Source organism: Carcharhinus amblyrhynchos, chromosome 3 (genome assembly GCF_965287045.1).
Source record: "Carcharhinus amblyrhynchos chromosome 3, sCarAmb.v2.hapA, whole genome shotgun sequence".
Taxonomy (NCBI): domain Eukaryota; kingdom Metazoa; phylum Chordata; class Chondrichthyes; order Carcharhiniformes; family Carcharhinidae; genus Carcharhinus; species Carcharhinus amblyrhynchos.
The window spans coordinates 119,879,079-119,892,665 of record NC_137326.1 but is presented as its reverse complement, the minus strand read 5'-3'; the positions used below and the strand labels follow the sequence as shown (position 1 = coordinate 119,892,665).

At 40.3% G+C, this 13,587-nt stretch overlaps 1 protein-coding gene across 1 annotated transcript; it reads right to left on the bottom strand.

Annotated features, from left to right (window-relative positions):
- Positions 1–10,088: 10,088 nt before the first annotated feature.
- LOC145341257 (EEF1A lysine methyltransferase 3-like) lies at positions 10,089–12,956 on the bottom strand. Its single transcript, XM_080186184.1, has 3 exons — positions 12,813–12,956; positions 11,300–11,411; positions 10,089–10,495 (listed from the first exon to the last, which is right to left on the bottom strand). Exons 1-3 carry the CDS (start codon positions 12,954–12,956, stop codon positions 10,089–10,091), a joined length of 663 nt encoding a protein of 220 aa, XP_080042310.1.
- Positions 12,957–13,587: the final 631 nt, after the last annotated feature.

Sequence of the window (13,587 nt, the reverse complement as noted above, 5' to 3'; positions counted from 1 at the left end):
AATGTACTGCTAGGAGCATCATGAAAGGAATTAAGTTACCCAAGGAAATATGATGAGTCGGGTAGTTTGGAGGGGATGATATTTAAAATCAGCTATGTTGGTGAACTAGAGCTGGACAGTTACAAGAGGGCAGGCTATGTGTTTGAGTTGTGAGGCTGGGTGTGGTGTGCACATTTGAGAGGAGAAACTTGGGATTGTGGGTTTAATGGAAGTCTTGGTTTAATGTCTCACCTGTAAGACGGTGCCTTTCAATGTAACATTCTTTCAGTATGGCACTGAAGTTGCAGCTAAAATTTAGTGCTGAAGTCCCTGCAGGAGGACTTGAACCCACAACCTTTGACAGATAAAAGAGTGTTAATGTAACTTATATTTGGAATGGTTGGAGTCAATAGAAGAGTCCTTATCTCAGAATCATCTAGCAAACTTTCACAGCTTTGGGACATCCCTACACCCTATTTTTGCACTCCACATGAAGAGTTTCAAAGGGACATGGTGCAGTAATAATAGGCTTCTTGGCAACTACTGTGGGGCAAAAAATAAAGATGCCACAAGTTGGAAGGCAGTTAGTTGCTGCTGGAAAGGAAACAAATAAAGCTTAGGAATTAAACTGAACCTAGAAATAGAGCTGATTAAACCAGCATAAATGATGAAAGGTCATCAACCCGAAATATACTTTGCTTCTCGCACTGTGGACATGCCTAACTTACTGAGTATTTCCAACATTTTCATTTCAGATCTTCAGCACCTTCGGATCTGTAGTATTTTACTTTACAATTAATTTTGGACCAATTTAATGTTGGCTAATTGATACAGGGTGTACACAGCTTATTACTTTTCTTGCTTAGGTGGAGGAAATTGAATTTGAGTTGAAGTCAGTGAGGTTTGTTTCAAATGTGTACATTTACCACATGTGAAATAAAATGGTTAGTGATATGTACCTGGCGTCACTCAGGTCCATTATGGCAGATATGGAGGAGTACATATGCGAAAGACATGCTGTTCAATTCTTCACTTGATTTAACAAGATTATTTCTAATTATTCCTCCAACATTTTGATCCCTTAGATTTAGCTTATTCCTATACAGCTTATTCTTTAAAAATCTTACTGCTTGCATTACCTGCCTGCTTTCAAATGGATCTTTGCTACCTAGTTACCTAGCTTCTATTTTTCATATCTCTGTTCACAATAAGATCAAAGACCTTCCAATGAAATGCTTTTTGACGATTGACACAGGCTAATAAGTTGTTTATTTGCAATTTATACGGAAACAACACCAAAACTAACAACTTAGCATTTTGAGCTTTATCATCCAAGCTTTACTTAAAATTTATTCATAGACATAAATAATAGAATCATACAATGCAGTAGGAAACCATTCAGCCCATTGAATCTGCTCCAACCACAATCCCACCCAGGCCCTATCCCCATAACCCTATACATTTATCCTAGCTAGTCCCCCTGACACAAAGGGGAAATTTAGTATGGCCAATCAACCTAACCTGCACATCTTTGGATTGTGGGAGGAAACTGGAGCACCCGGAGGAAACCCACGCAGACATGGGGAGAATGTGCAAATTCCACACAGACAATGAAGGACCCAAGCCGGGAATTGAACCTGGGTCCCGGGGTGCTGTGAGACAACAGTGCTAATGACTGTGCCACCATGCCGCCCATTATTGAATACATGATGCTTTTAAAACCCCATATTAAAAGTAAATATATCCAAACCTTGTGGTGGAAAATGGTTAAAAATATTCAAGATGTCTCAAAACACTTTATATCCAATAAACTCTTTTATGGTGGCACAGTGGTTAGCACTGCTGCCTCACAGTGCCAGGGACCCAGATTCGATTCCAGCCTTGTGTGATTGTGTGGAATTTGCATATTCTCCCTGTGTCTTGAGTGTGTTTCCTCCGGGTGCTCCAGTTTCCTCCACAGTCCAAAGATGTACAGATTAGGTGGATTGGCCATTCTAAATGGCCCCATAGCGTCCAAAGATGTGCACTTTAGGTGAATTAACTGTGGTAAATGTGTGGGATTACAGGGATAGGGTGGGGGGTTGGGCATGTCGATTCCTGGCTTGGGTCACTGTCTGTGAGAAGTTTGCACATTCTCCCCATGTCTGTGTGGGTTTCCTCCTCTGAAAGACGTGCTAGCTAGGTGCATTGACCTGAAAAGGCGCCGGACTGTGGTGACTAGGGGAATTTCACAGTAACTGTGACTAATAAATAAACTTTAACTTATGACTAAGTTGCTTTTTCAGAGAGTTGGCATGGACTCAATGGGCTGAATGGCTTCCTTCTGCACTGTGTAGAATCTATGAAAGCGTATTCTATTAATGTATAGACATGCCTTCATACTGATTTGTCTCTAGATTTATATTCCACTACTCTGCTTACATGTCCAGTAACATATTTTCAATTGTTTCAGTATGTTGTCTGCAATTTGGAAGTAGTAACTAGAAATTTCAACTTCAATAAAAAGCTGATGTAAAGTCATTGCAAGGGTTTCCCACCTGCCTGGTGGGGCTACTACTAACTCTTGGCAAGTTTTCAGAGGATTTAAGGTGAGATTTGAGCTACTGAAATTAATTTCACTATTGCAGGGAAGATTAGGTGGAAATTGGACAGCATTTTTAAAACTGTCAACATTTTTAACGGCTATTTCATTTGGCTAAGGAGCGAGTGATGAATTTAAAATTGTCACTACAAGGGTGAGGAGCAAGAAATGGTTGAGACAGAGACCATTAAATCTTTTATGGGAAATTGAATCAATACTTTAGACAGAAAAAGATACAGGGCTATGGGGAGAAAGCATGACAGTAGGACTCATTTTAAATGGTCTAACATAGAACTCACAGAAAAGATGGGCCAAATGCTCTTTTTCCATATTCTAAGCCTTATATTTTCTAGACTGTAGACAAAGAGTGACAAATCTGCAATTTTCTTTCAGATACATCCTTATACTCAGCCGTCTTAAATTGTATATTTCATCATCTAATATGACAAGCATGCATGTAGCCTAATAACATAGTGTGCACAGCAAGAATGGGGAAAAAATTCTATGACTAGGTATGAAGTGAGAAAATCACTTGATCATTATTAATCTTTAAGGTCACATATATATGGAATAACTAATGTATTTTTAAAATTCATTGAGCAAGCTTCAAAACACTGACAAAACTGTTAGTCCATTTTCCTTCAGATGACGTAGCAAGTTTTTAAGAAGTTCGTTACTTTTTTTTCTTGTATAATACACAAAGTTGATGTTTATATACGAAACATTCTAAATTTTCAATCCTCATCCATAAAAACTACAATTAAAGTTACAGAGAGAAATCCATAATGGATCACGATATAGTAGATGGGAGAAACTGTTCCCACTTGTGAAAGGGTCAAGAATGAGAGGGCACAGATTTAAGGTAATTAGCAAAATAACAATGGTGACATGAAGAAAAACCTGTCCACACAGTGAATGGTGTGAATCTGGAATATGCTACCTGAGAGTGTGGAGGAGGAGATAGGTTCAATTGAGATTTTCCAAAGGGAAATCAGTCACTGTCTGAAAAGGAAACATTTGCAAGGCTCTGGGGAAAAGACAGGGAAATGGCACTAGGAGAATTGCTCATTCAGACAGCCAGGACAGATGCAATGGACTGAATGGTGTCCTTCTGTGACATAACAATTCTTTGATTATAATACAGCAATTTTCACTGATATGCTGCTCATAATTGAGGAACTCAAAATCAAAGGAAAAAGACTTCTTGCAAACATGATAAAGAAATATAAAACGTATTTGACATCCAAAGTGGTTAAGCACACCATCTGACATGCTATAATTCAGAAGGACCCTGTCTTTGATGTTTGATCTGTGCTACATTAGCAAATTTAGCGATATGGGTGATATAGATCCCTTTAGTCTTCTTGAACCTGGGATTGAAATAGAATTAGCATCAGTCCCTCAACTTTATGACTGACTGTCCAATGGCTCCTGTTAAAAAAATCTTTTGTGTCCAGATGTATCTTGGTTGAGGACAGTGATCAGACATTTTCTGTTAAAGATGAGATGAGGGGCAGCACAGTGGCACAGTGGTTAGCATTGCTGCCTCACAATGCCAGAGACCCAGGTTCAATTCTGGCCTTGGGTCACTGTCTGTGTGGAGTTTGCACATTCTCCCTATGTCTGTGTGAGTTTCCTCCAGGTATTCTGGTTTCCTCTCACATTCCAAAGATGTGCAGGTTAGATTGACTGGCCATGATAAATTCCCCTAGTGTCAGGGGAATTAGCAGGGTAAACATGTGGAGTTATGGGGATAGGGCCTGGGTGGCATTGTAGTGGGTGCAGACTTGATGGGCTGAATGGCCTCCTTCTGCACTGTATGGATTCTATGATTTTCCCATACTATAGTGCTTAAATTCAAGGCACCATTTTTGGAGAGAAAACGTAAAAGAGTTGTAAAGTTCAATGAAATTCAGCTCACAAGTATTGAAAAAATCTCCACAGATAATTCAGCAAATGAATAAACAATCTTACAAAGTAGATAACAAAAGGTAATTTGCAATTCATTTCTAATCCCCGGAGCATGTGAATTGACTCATCGCAGCATCTAATTATATTTTCAATGATTCTAATGTGGATGACATTATTATCTTGCTGGTGGAATATTGCAAACATTTGTCACTTCGAGAAAATAATTTTTCTGACACCTGTTCTACAAATATTTTCAATCATTTTTATGATAATCTTATCTAAATTGGCACACTTTGTAATAATCAAGTTTATTTTATTCAATAATTGAATGTATTATATATAATACACTATGATGAATCCCTCATTGAACATCTTCTTTGTTGATTATCAAGCTTAAATCTCAGCTTTTTAAAAACTCAGATATTATTCTCTGCTGTCCATTACTCCTCACCTCAGAAGAATCAACGCTTGATTCCCTTTGTCCTTGCAAACTACTGCCCCATCTCCAATTTCATTTCCTTTCCAAAGTCCTTTAATATGTTGCTACCTCCCAGATCATGCTCTTCTTTCCCAGAACTCCATTTTTGGATTCCTTCAATCAGGTTTCCAACCTCCACAGTACCAATCACTCTCATTGAATTGATAAATGATTTCCTACTTCTCCATGACAAAGCTAAGCTATCCCTCTTTGTCCTTCTCAACATGCAACCTTTGATGTGGTTACCTATCCCATTCTTCATAAGAGTCATAGAATCCCTGCAATGCAGAAGGAGGCCATTCTGCCCATCGGGCTTGCACTGACAACAATCTCGCCCAGATCTTATCCACAGAACCTCATGCATTAATGCCGCTAATCCCCCTGACGCTAAGGGGCAATTTAGTATGGCCAATCCACCTAACCCATGCAGCTTTGGAGTGTGGGAGGAAACTGGAGCACCCGGAAAAAACCGACACAGACATGGGGAGAACATACAAACTCCACAGTCAGACACCCAAGGCTGGAATCGAACCTGGGTCCCTTGCACAGTGAGGCAGCAGTACTAACCGCTGTACCACCGTGCTGTTTCTTCAACAGACCTCCATTCTCAATCAGCTGGGTGGGACTGCCTGCTTCTGTTCTTAACAATTTAATCATAGCCAGAGAATCACTTGCTCATACACCGCTTCCCACTCCAGAACCATTATCTTTGATGTCCCCCAAGGATCGATTCTTGATCCCCATACTATTTCTCATCTGTTCCTCAGCAATATCATCTGAGAATGCTGTGTCAGTTTCAATATGTACATTAGGAACAAACATCCAGCTCTGCCTCATCACTTCTCTCAACTCTTCCACTGTCCATAATTGTCAGACTGTTTGTCCAATATCTATGACTGCATATATTGCAATTCCCTCCAGCTAAATACTGGAAAGACCCAAAGTCATTGTCATAGAGTCATAGAAGTTTACAGCATGGAAACAGGCCCTTTGACCCAACTTGTCTGTGCCATCTTTTTTTTTAACCCCTAAGCTAATCCCAATTGCCCACATTTGGCCCATATCCCTCTATACCCATCATACTCATGTAACTATCTAAATGCTTTTTAAAAGATAAAATTGTACCAGCCTCAACTACTACCTCTGGCAGCTTGTTCCAGACACTCACCATTCTCTGTGTGAAAAAATTGCCCCTCTGGACACTTTTGTATCTCTCCCCTCTCACCTTAAACCTATGCCTTCCAGTTTTAGACTCACTTACCTTTGGAAAAAGATATTGACTATCTACCTTGTCTATGCCCCTCATTATTTTATAGACCTCTATAAGATCACCCTCAGCCTTCTATGCTCCAAAGAAAAAAGTCCCAGTCTATTCAGTAACTCCTTATAACTCAAACCATCAAGTCCTGGTAGCATCCTAGTAAATCTTTTCTGCATTCTTTCTAATTTAATAATATCCTTTAGTTGGCCATGCAAAATCCACTCTCTAAGCATAAACTCTCCCTGGCAATTGCTTACAGCTGAATCAAACAGTTCACAAACTGTGGGTGAAATTTTCCCATCCTGCCCACCATGGAAATTGTTGCAGGCAGGACACAAATCAATCAAAGGTCCATTGACCTTGGGTGGGATTTTCCGGTCGTAGGGTGAACGCAGCTGGAAAATCCTGCCCTTAGTGCCATATCTGAATTGAGCTTCCTCCCATAGATTCATGCCATTACTAAGACCATCTGTTTCAACTTCCATAACATTGCATGTCTCCACCCTGTCTCTGTTCAGCAGTTGCTGAAATCTTCATTCATGCCTTTGTTACCTTTAGATTTTGTTATTCCAAAGCAGTACTAAACAATGTCCCATGTTTTATCCTTTAATAGGGTAGGATTTTATGCCCTCGTTAGTCCCGAAACCATAAAATCCCACCGGAGATCAAAGGAGCTTTCTATTTTCCTCCCTTCACCTGCTCTGATTCCCATGGAGAGCTGAGTGGTGAAATTCCAGCCTTAGAGTTTTACAGCACTGAAAGAGACATAGAACATAGAACATTACAGCGCAGAACAGGCCCTTCGGCCCACGATGTTGCGCCGACCAGTTAAAAAACAATGACCCACTAACCTAAACCAATCCCTTTTCATCCATAAACCTATCCACGGATCTCTTAAACGCCCCCAAACTACGCGCATTTACAACTGCAGCAGGCAGGGCATTCCAATCCCTCACCACCCTCTGGGTAAAGAACCTACCCCTGACATCCGTCCTATAACTACCCCCCCTTAATTTAAAGCCATGCCCCCTCGTGCTAGCTTTCTCCATCCGAGGAAAAAGGCTATCACTATCCACCCTATCTAAACCTCTAATCATCTTATATGTTTCAATAAGATCCCCTCTTAGCCGCCTTCTTTCTAGCGAAAACAACCCCAAATCCCTCAGTCTCTCCTCATAGGACCTCCCCTCCATACCAGGCAACATCCTGGTAAACCTCCTCTGCACCCTCTCCAAAGCCTCCACATCCTTCCTGTAATGTGGGGACCAGAACTGCACACAGTACTCCAACTGCGGCCGCACCAGAGTTGTGTACAGTTGCAACATGACGCTGCGACTCCTAAATTCAATCCCCCTACCAATAAACGCCAAGACACCGTATGCCTTCTTAATAACCTTATCTACTTGATTCCCAACTTTCAGGGATCTATGTACACATACACCTAGATCCCTCTGTTCATCCACACTATTCAAAGTCCTCCCGTTAGCCCTATACTCGACACATCTGTTGTTCCTACCAAAGTGAATTACCTCACACTTCTCTGCATTAAACTCCATCCGCCACCTCTCGGCCCAGCTCTGCAACCTGTCTAAGTCTCCCTGCAAACTATGACACCCTTCCTCACAATCTACCACACCTCCGACTTTGGTGTCATCAGCAAATTTACTAATCCACCCAACTATACCCTCATCCAGATCATTAATAAAAATTACAAACAGCAGTGGCCCCAAAACAGATCCCTGAGGCACACCACTCGTAACCGAACTCCATGACGAATATTTACCATCAACCACCACCCTCTGTCTCCTATCTGCTAGCCAATTCCTGATCCAATTTCCTTCGGACCATCATGTCTATGCTCGCCATCAAACACCTTTGTATTCTAATCCTATTTTTCCACACCTAAGCTGTAGCCTTGTATGCCACAGTGTTTCAAGCACTCATCTAAATGCTTCTTAAATGTTGTGAGGCTTCCTGCTTCTCCCACCCTTCCAAGCAAAGGGTTCCAGATTCCTACCATCCTCTGGGCAAAAAAGGTTTTCCTCAAATTCCCTCTAAATCTCCTGCTCCTTTCCTTAAATCCAAGCCTTCTGGTTATTTATCCCTCTAATAAGGGGAAAAGTTCCTTCCTATGTACCATATCTATATCACTCACAATTTTGTACTGCTTGATGAGGTACCCCCTCAGCCTTCTCTGCTCTAAGGAAATCAACCCCAGTCTATCCAACCTCTCTTCATAGCTGAAAAGATCCAGCCTAAGTAAACAATATCCTGGTGAATCTGTCTACCCACTTCCTAGTGCAATCACATCCTTCCTATAATGTGGTGGCCAGAACATCACACAATGCACTAGCTGTGGCCTTACAAGAATTAGTGGGTAAAGGGAGAGTCCATGCAGGGATCAATCTGGGGTCTGGGCATTTAAAATAGTAACTCAAAAACTAGAAGATATTTTATTTCTTCTTTTTTGAGTATTACCATAACCCTAGTGGAATTATCCAAAGTTAGTGTTTAAATGGATGGATGGTTCACAGTGCTGTACAATTGTCCAGGGGAAGTTAGCACTTCTGTGCAATTGCTGTTCAAGTGCTTAACTGGGAAGCTCCAATAGGGGTTCCCCACGGCAGTTTTGGAGTACTCCCAAAATCCCACACTGGGGAACCCAGAAGTTATGGTACACATCTACTGTTCACCAATTAGTTGTCTTATCAAGAACCCGAACAAAGGTTCAAATAATTTGGGAAACCATAAAAATTGGCCCTCCAGATAGATCTATCTCCTCAGCAAATGGAATCACCATTAACCCTATCAAACACTTTCATAACCTTAAAAATCTCTATCAGATCCTTTCTAAGTCCTTTCTGGAGAAACCAGACTGTTCAATAAAATTAAAATATTGAGGATGCTGGAAATCTAAAAGGAAAACGGAAAACATTGGAAAAGCTCAGCAGGCCTGACAGCAGCTGAGAAGGGAAAAACCTCAAGGAAGAGTTTGGACTCAAAATGTTCAGTCTGTTTCTCTCTCCACCAGATTATTCAACCTTTCTTGTTGGCCATAACCTGGAATCATCCCTGTAAATTACTTCTTTATTTTCACAATTGCCTCTTTATCCTTTCTGATAGCATGAAGACCAGGACTTTTATAGACTTTTCATTCTGTTTGCTTTATTTAATTACAAAATCACATTGTCAGACATGGGCTGATACACACAAATCACGAATGGTCCTATCACACATTAAGCTGATCTTTCTCATCACTCTATTGGTATCTGCAACACTATATTCTGCATCCTATCCTCTCCTTCTCTATATATTCTATGAACAGTATGTTTTGTCTGTAACAACTCACAAGAATACTTTTCACTGTAACCTAATACATGTGACAATAATAAATCAAATCAATTCAATTCAATGAAACCTTAAATTTTAGACTATGGTCTACAATGAATTAACTAATCTTAACCAGAGTAATAATTAGATTGTAACAGTGACCTTCAGGATAGCTCCAGGATAGAAAATAAATCAGCGAGGACTCCCAAAGCCAATTACATCTACTGATTTCTTCCAGTAAATGCTGATGCAGAATGAGAACATTAGACAAGTGTACTACTTGGTATGGTTAATGGTCGTGGTCTCACATCCTAGCTTTGTACATTAAGAAAGGGTCTTGAGGGAGGCACTGAAGGGCTTGAGTTACAAGCCATGAGGAAAAGAGGGGTGAGTAGTCCAAAATCCAAACCAAAAATCAAAAGAAAGCAAAAATAAGAAAAAAGAGATCAAAGTAGCATTTCTTTAGACTGACCCTTTCAACATATAGTAAGTGAAAAACATCATCAAGAATCCCACATTACACGTTACAAAAATTTGTCTCTCTCTCTTTACAGCTGATTCTCGGATCTCGAACTTTTTTTGATCACTTTGTACACGTTGATATTTTCTTCTTCATTTCTGTTAACTAGTTCGCAGTCGAAATGCTCAGGTAGGATGTTTTCATAGAATTGGTGGATCTGAAAGTCTCGCCACAATTTGGAAGAAAGGTAAATGGTAGTTCTTTCATTACTGAGATGTTGCAGGGTACTTACTAATAAGGGATAGGTCTTTGAATAATAGACAATTTCTCCACCAAGGATGATGTCATAGTCGCTCGGAAACTGAACATGATCATGACCCCAGGTCAGGGCACGAATATTTACGCGATCTCTACAAGACGCGGGGATGCTGGCTGTAACATTGTGTTGTATTTGCTTCAAGACATTTGGTTGGTCTGTAATTGTCACATTTCCTCCTGAAAAAAAATCTCAAATTTAGGACTTGATCCAGACAATCACCCACTTTTGAATCATGGTCACAAAGGCAAACAAAAAATCTAAGGACATTCTGAATGTACGAGTAAATACCACCTCAAGTACATACTGAGCCATGGCTGCAGTAATTCACCAATTACTGCATTGGCGCAGCATCTTCCAAACCTATGGCCACTTCATGTTTGACATAAATGTACCAATACAAAAATGAAACAATATTCTTCACTGTATACATGTGACAATAATATATCAAATCAAATCAAACCAATCATACATAAGGATTAGTGAAACAATAGTGTGGGTTATTTATTTGAAGATTAGGCTATATATAAATAATGTTCAGTGAAGCTAAGAAAGATACATCTGACTTATATCCCGTTGCTGATAGACAGCCTACAGGTTATGGGATTAATACATCATGTCCTGTAGTAATGATTTACAGTAGTTTTAGATAAGTGGCCCATGTATCAAGAAAGTCCACTAATCATTGGGGACTTTAATTTTCACATAGGCTGGGCAAACTAAATTTGCTGTAAGTGTGGAGAACAAGTTCACGGAATTTACTCTGGATATGTTTCTGCATCGAGTCTGCACCAACAGCAATCCCACCCAGGCCCTATCCCTGTTTTTACCCCAATAATCCGCTGCTGAATGGCTCCCAAGATTTGGCTGTAGATTATAACCATCGTTTTTCACACTCAGTTCTCATCATTGGCTTTTCTCATTTACATTTGCAAACTTTTGCTTGTGATGCCTCTTAATTTCATGAAAACCTTTTAACTTACCTAGCAGAACTGCTAAGATGCCTAGTATTCCAGTCCCTGCGCCCAGTTCAATCACCTTCAAGCCTTTAAAGTTTAAATTTTGTTTTTCAATATACCGACATAGCTCAAGACCCTGAAAAATAAATCTGTATTAAAATTAATTAATTTCAAAGCTGAAGTGAAACATTGCAGAGTCTACATGTGTGACAGAAAGGTGAGACATGAGTTCAGTAACTCACAACAGACAGGAAGAGTTGTGTGGAGTAGAAAAGATAAATGGAACAAAAAGGTGTTAGGTGGCTCTGTCCTCTGCAGTATTACCATTCACCCCCCACCCCTCCACCCCCACTCCCAATCCCATTGTTAATTCTTTGCAACTAATTCAATTATTTGACAGTGTTGGAATCCGGAATATCTTGTCTTGTGTGTTGGTCCTTTCCCATTTCCTACTTGTTGGGAGCTAGCAGCAATTCTGGCAGTAAAATCTGGCTGTACGCAGGTTGCAGACGGTTTTCGCCACACTTGTGCATCAGGAATGCAATAGAACCAGCCTGAAAATGGAAATGGACAAAGTAGCTGCTTCAGCATGTGAAAGAGGGACTTCAATCTACAGCGGTTCTCCATTCCAAAAGGATATATTTAGCTTTACTCCATGTTCATAGTGCATCTCTACACGGAAACTGAATTTCCATATGCAATCTCAAACTTTTGTTTTCTCTCCCTCTATTGATTCTTGTTTCCCCACTCAGAATTGGCAATCACTTGACGTTAAACAACCATGAATTGCAGAACAATAGAGACTGGAGTTGGCTGCCCTGTCCTATTTTGGGGGAAGCCAGTTTGATATGCTCTATAGTGCACCCTCCCTATAGCCCCCTAAAGGGATAGCATCAGCCCTGCAAATTATGCTTCCCAGATGTAAATCTGACTACAGGATTATAATCGGGTTTGTAGTTTAACCAAATTCATGCTAAATTCTCTCTCAGTGTACCCAAACAGACACTGGAGTGTGGTGACTAGGGGATTTTTACAGGAGCCTCATGTGACACTACTTGTGACTCTAATAAATAAACTTTTAGCTTTAAATCTTTAACTTTGCACACCCAAATTCCTCTGAAATACAAGAAGTGTCAGCACCTGTGTGTGGGCTGCCTGCACGTTTCTGAGGAAGGGTCCCCAATTTGAACAATATGAGCGAAACTAAGGCTACATAGCTCACTGAGATCTACTCAGCCAGATCTCATAATAATGCAAGGGCAAGATCAAAATAGGAAGAACTGTCACTAAACTACATTATCCCATTCCATAACCTAATAGTTTTGGATATCTGGTGTGCAACGGTACTTTTCAAAGTGCAATGTTGTTTGCAAAAACATGTAATGTAGGTTGCAAGCCCGTTGTGAAACAGAGAGTTTCTTGAAGCACACAATGAAATAGGCTGTTTTTTTATATACACACAAAAGTGAAAAACCAACATTACGTGAGCCATGCAAGCTTTACAATTAATGCATCTGCAGCAGGTCACTATACTTACAGCTTCCCAAACAAAATTTGAAGTCCCAAGCCGGGAATCTGAGCTCTGACTGATGAATAAATGTTGTCCACAGAACTGGTATTTTTTCTCCAAAATGTAGTCAGTATAGTAATCAATGCAAGTCTTCTGGCGCTCCTTATCCATTTTCCTGGTTGATAGTCCACCGGGTTTTCTTGATCTCCAGTTGATTCTCTGAATAGATTCCTTCCTGGTGTCTGATGTGGCTCTTGTTGGATTTCAGCTTTCCGTGTCTAAAGTTTTTTCCTTTGTTCAGACAGATATGGGTTTTTTGGAAAGTCTGTGGAATATTTCAGCATAGGCCTTCAATACAAATCACAACTATCCAATTTTTAGACGCATGAAATAGATTAACAAATCACACAATCATTTAAGGCTGTCCTGAATCTCTGACCTTAAAGAACAAGAGTAGTGTGTAAAATTTGACAGCAGCAGTACATTTTGTAGAACCATAGAACCACAGAAAATTTACAGCTCAGAAACAGGCCTTTTGCCCCTTCTTGTCTGTGCCGAACCATTTTTTGCCTCGTCCCACTGACCTGCACTTGGACCACACACCTCCACACCCCTCTCATCCATGTACCTGTCCAAGTTTTTTTTAAATGTTAAAAGTGACCCCGCATTTACCACTTTATCTGGCAGCTCATTCCACACTCCCACCACTCTCTGAGTGAAGAAGTTCCCCCTAATATTCCCTTTAAACTTTTCTCCTTTCGCCCTTAACCCATGCCCTCTGGTTTTTTTCTCCCCTAGCCTC

Coding starts and splice junctions, on each gene's coding strand:
- LOC145341257 (XM_080186184.1), bottom strand. CDS start 12,956: ATGGATAAGGAGCGCCAGAAGACTTGCATTGATTACTATACTGACTAC. Junction 11,412..12,812: donor CAAATTTTGTTTGGGAAGCT/GTAAGTATAGTG, acceptor TTTATTTTTCAG/GGTCTTGAGCTATGTCGGTA. Junction 10,496..11,299: donor CATCTTAGCAGTTCTGCTAG/GTAAGTTAAAAG, acceptor ATTTTTTTTCAG/GAGGAAATGTGACAATTACA.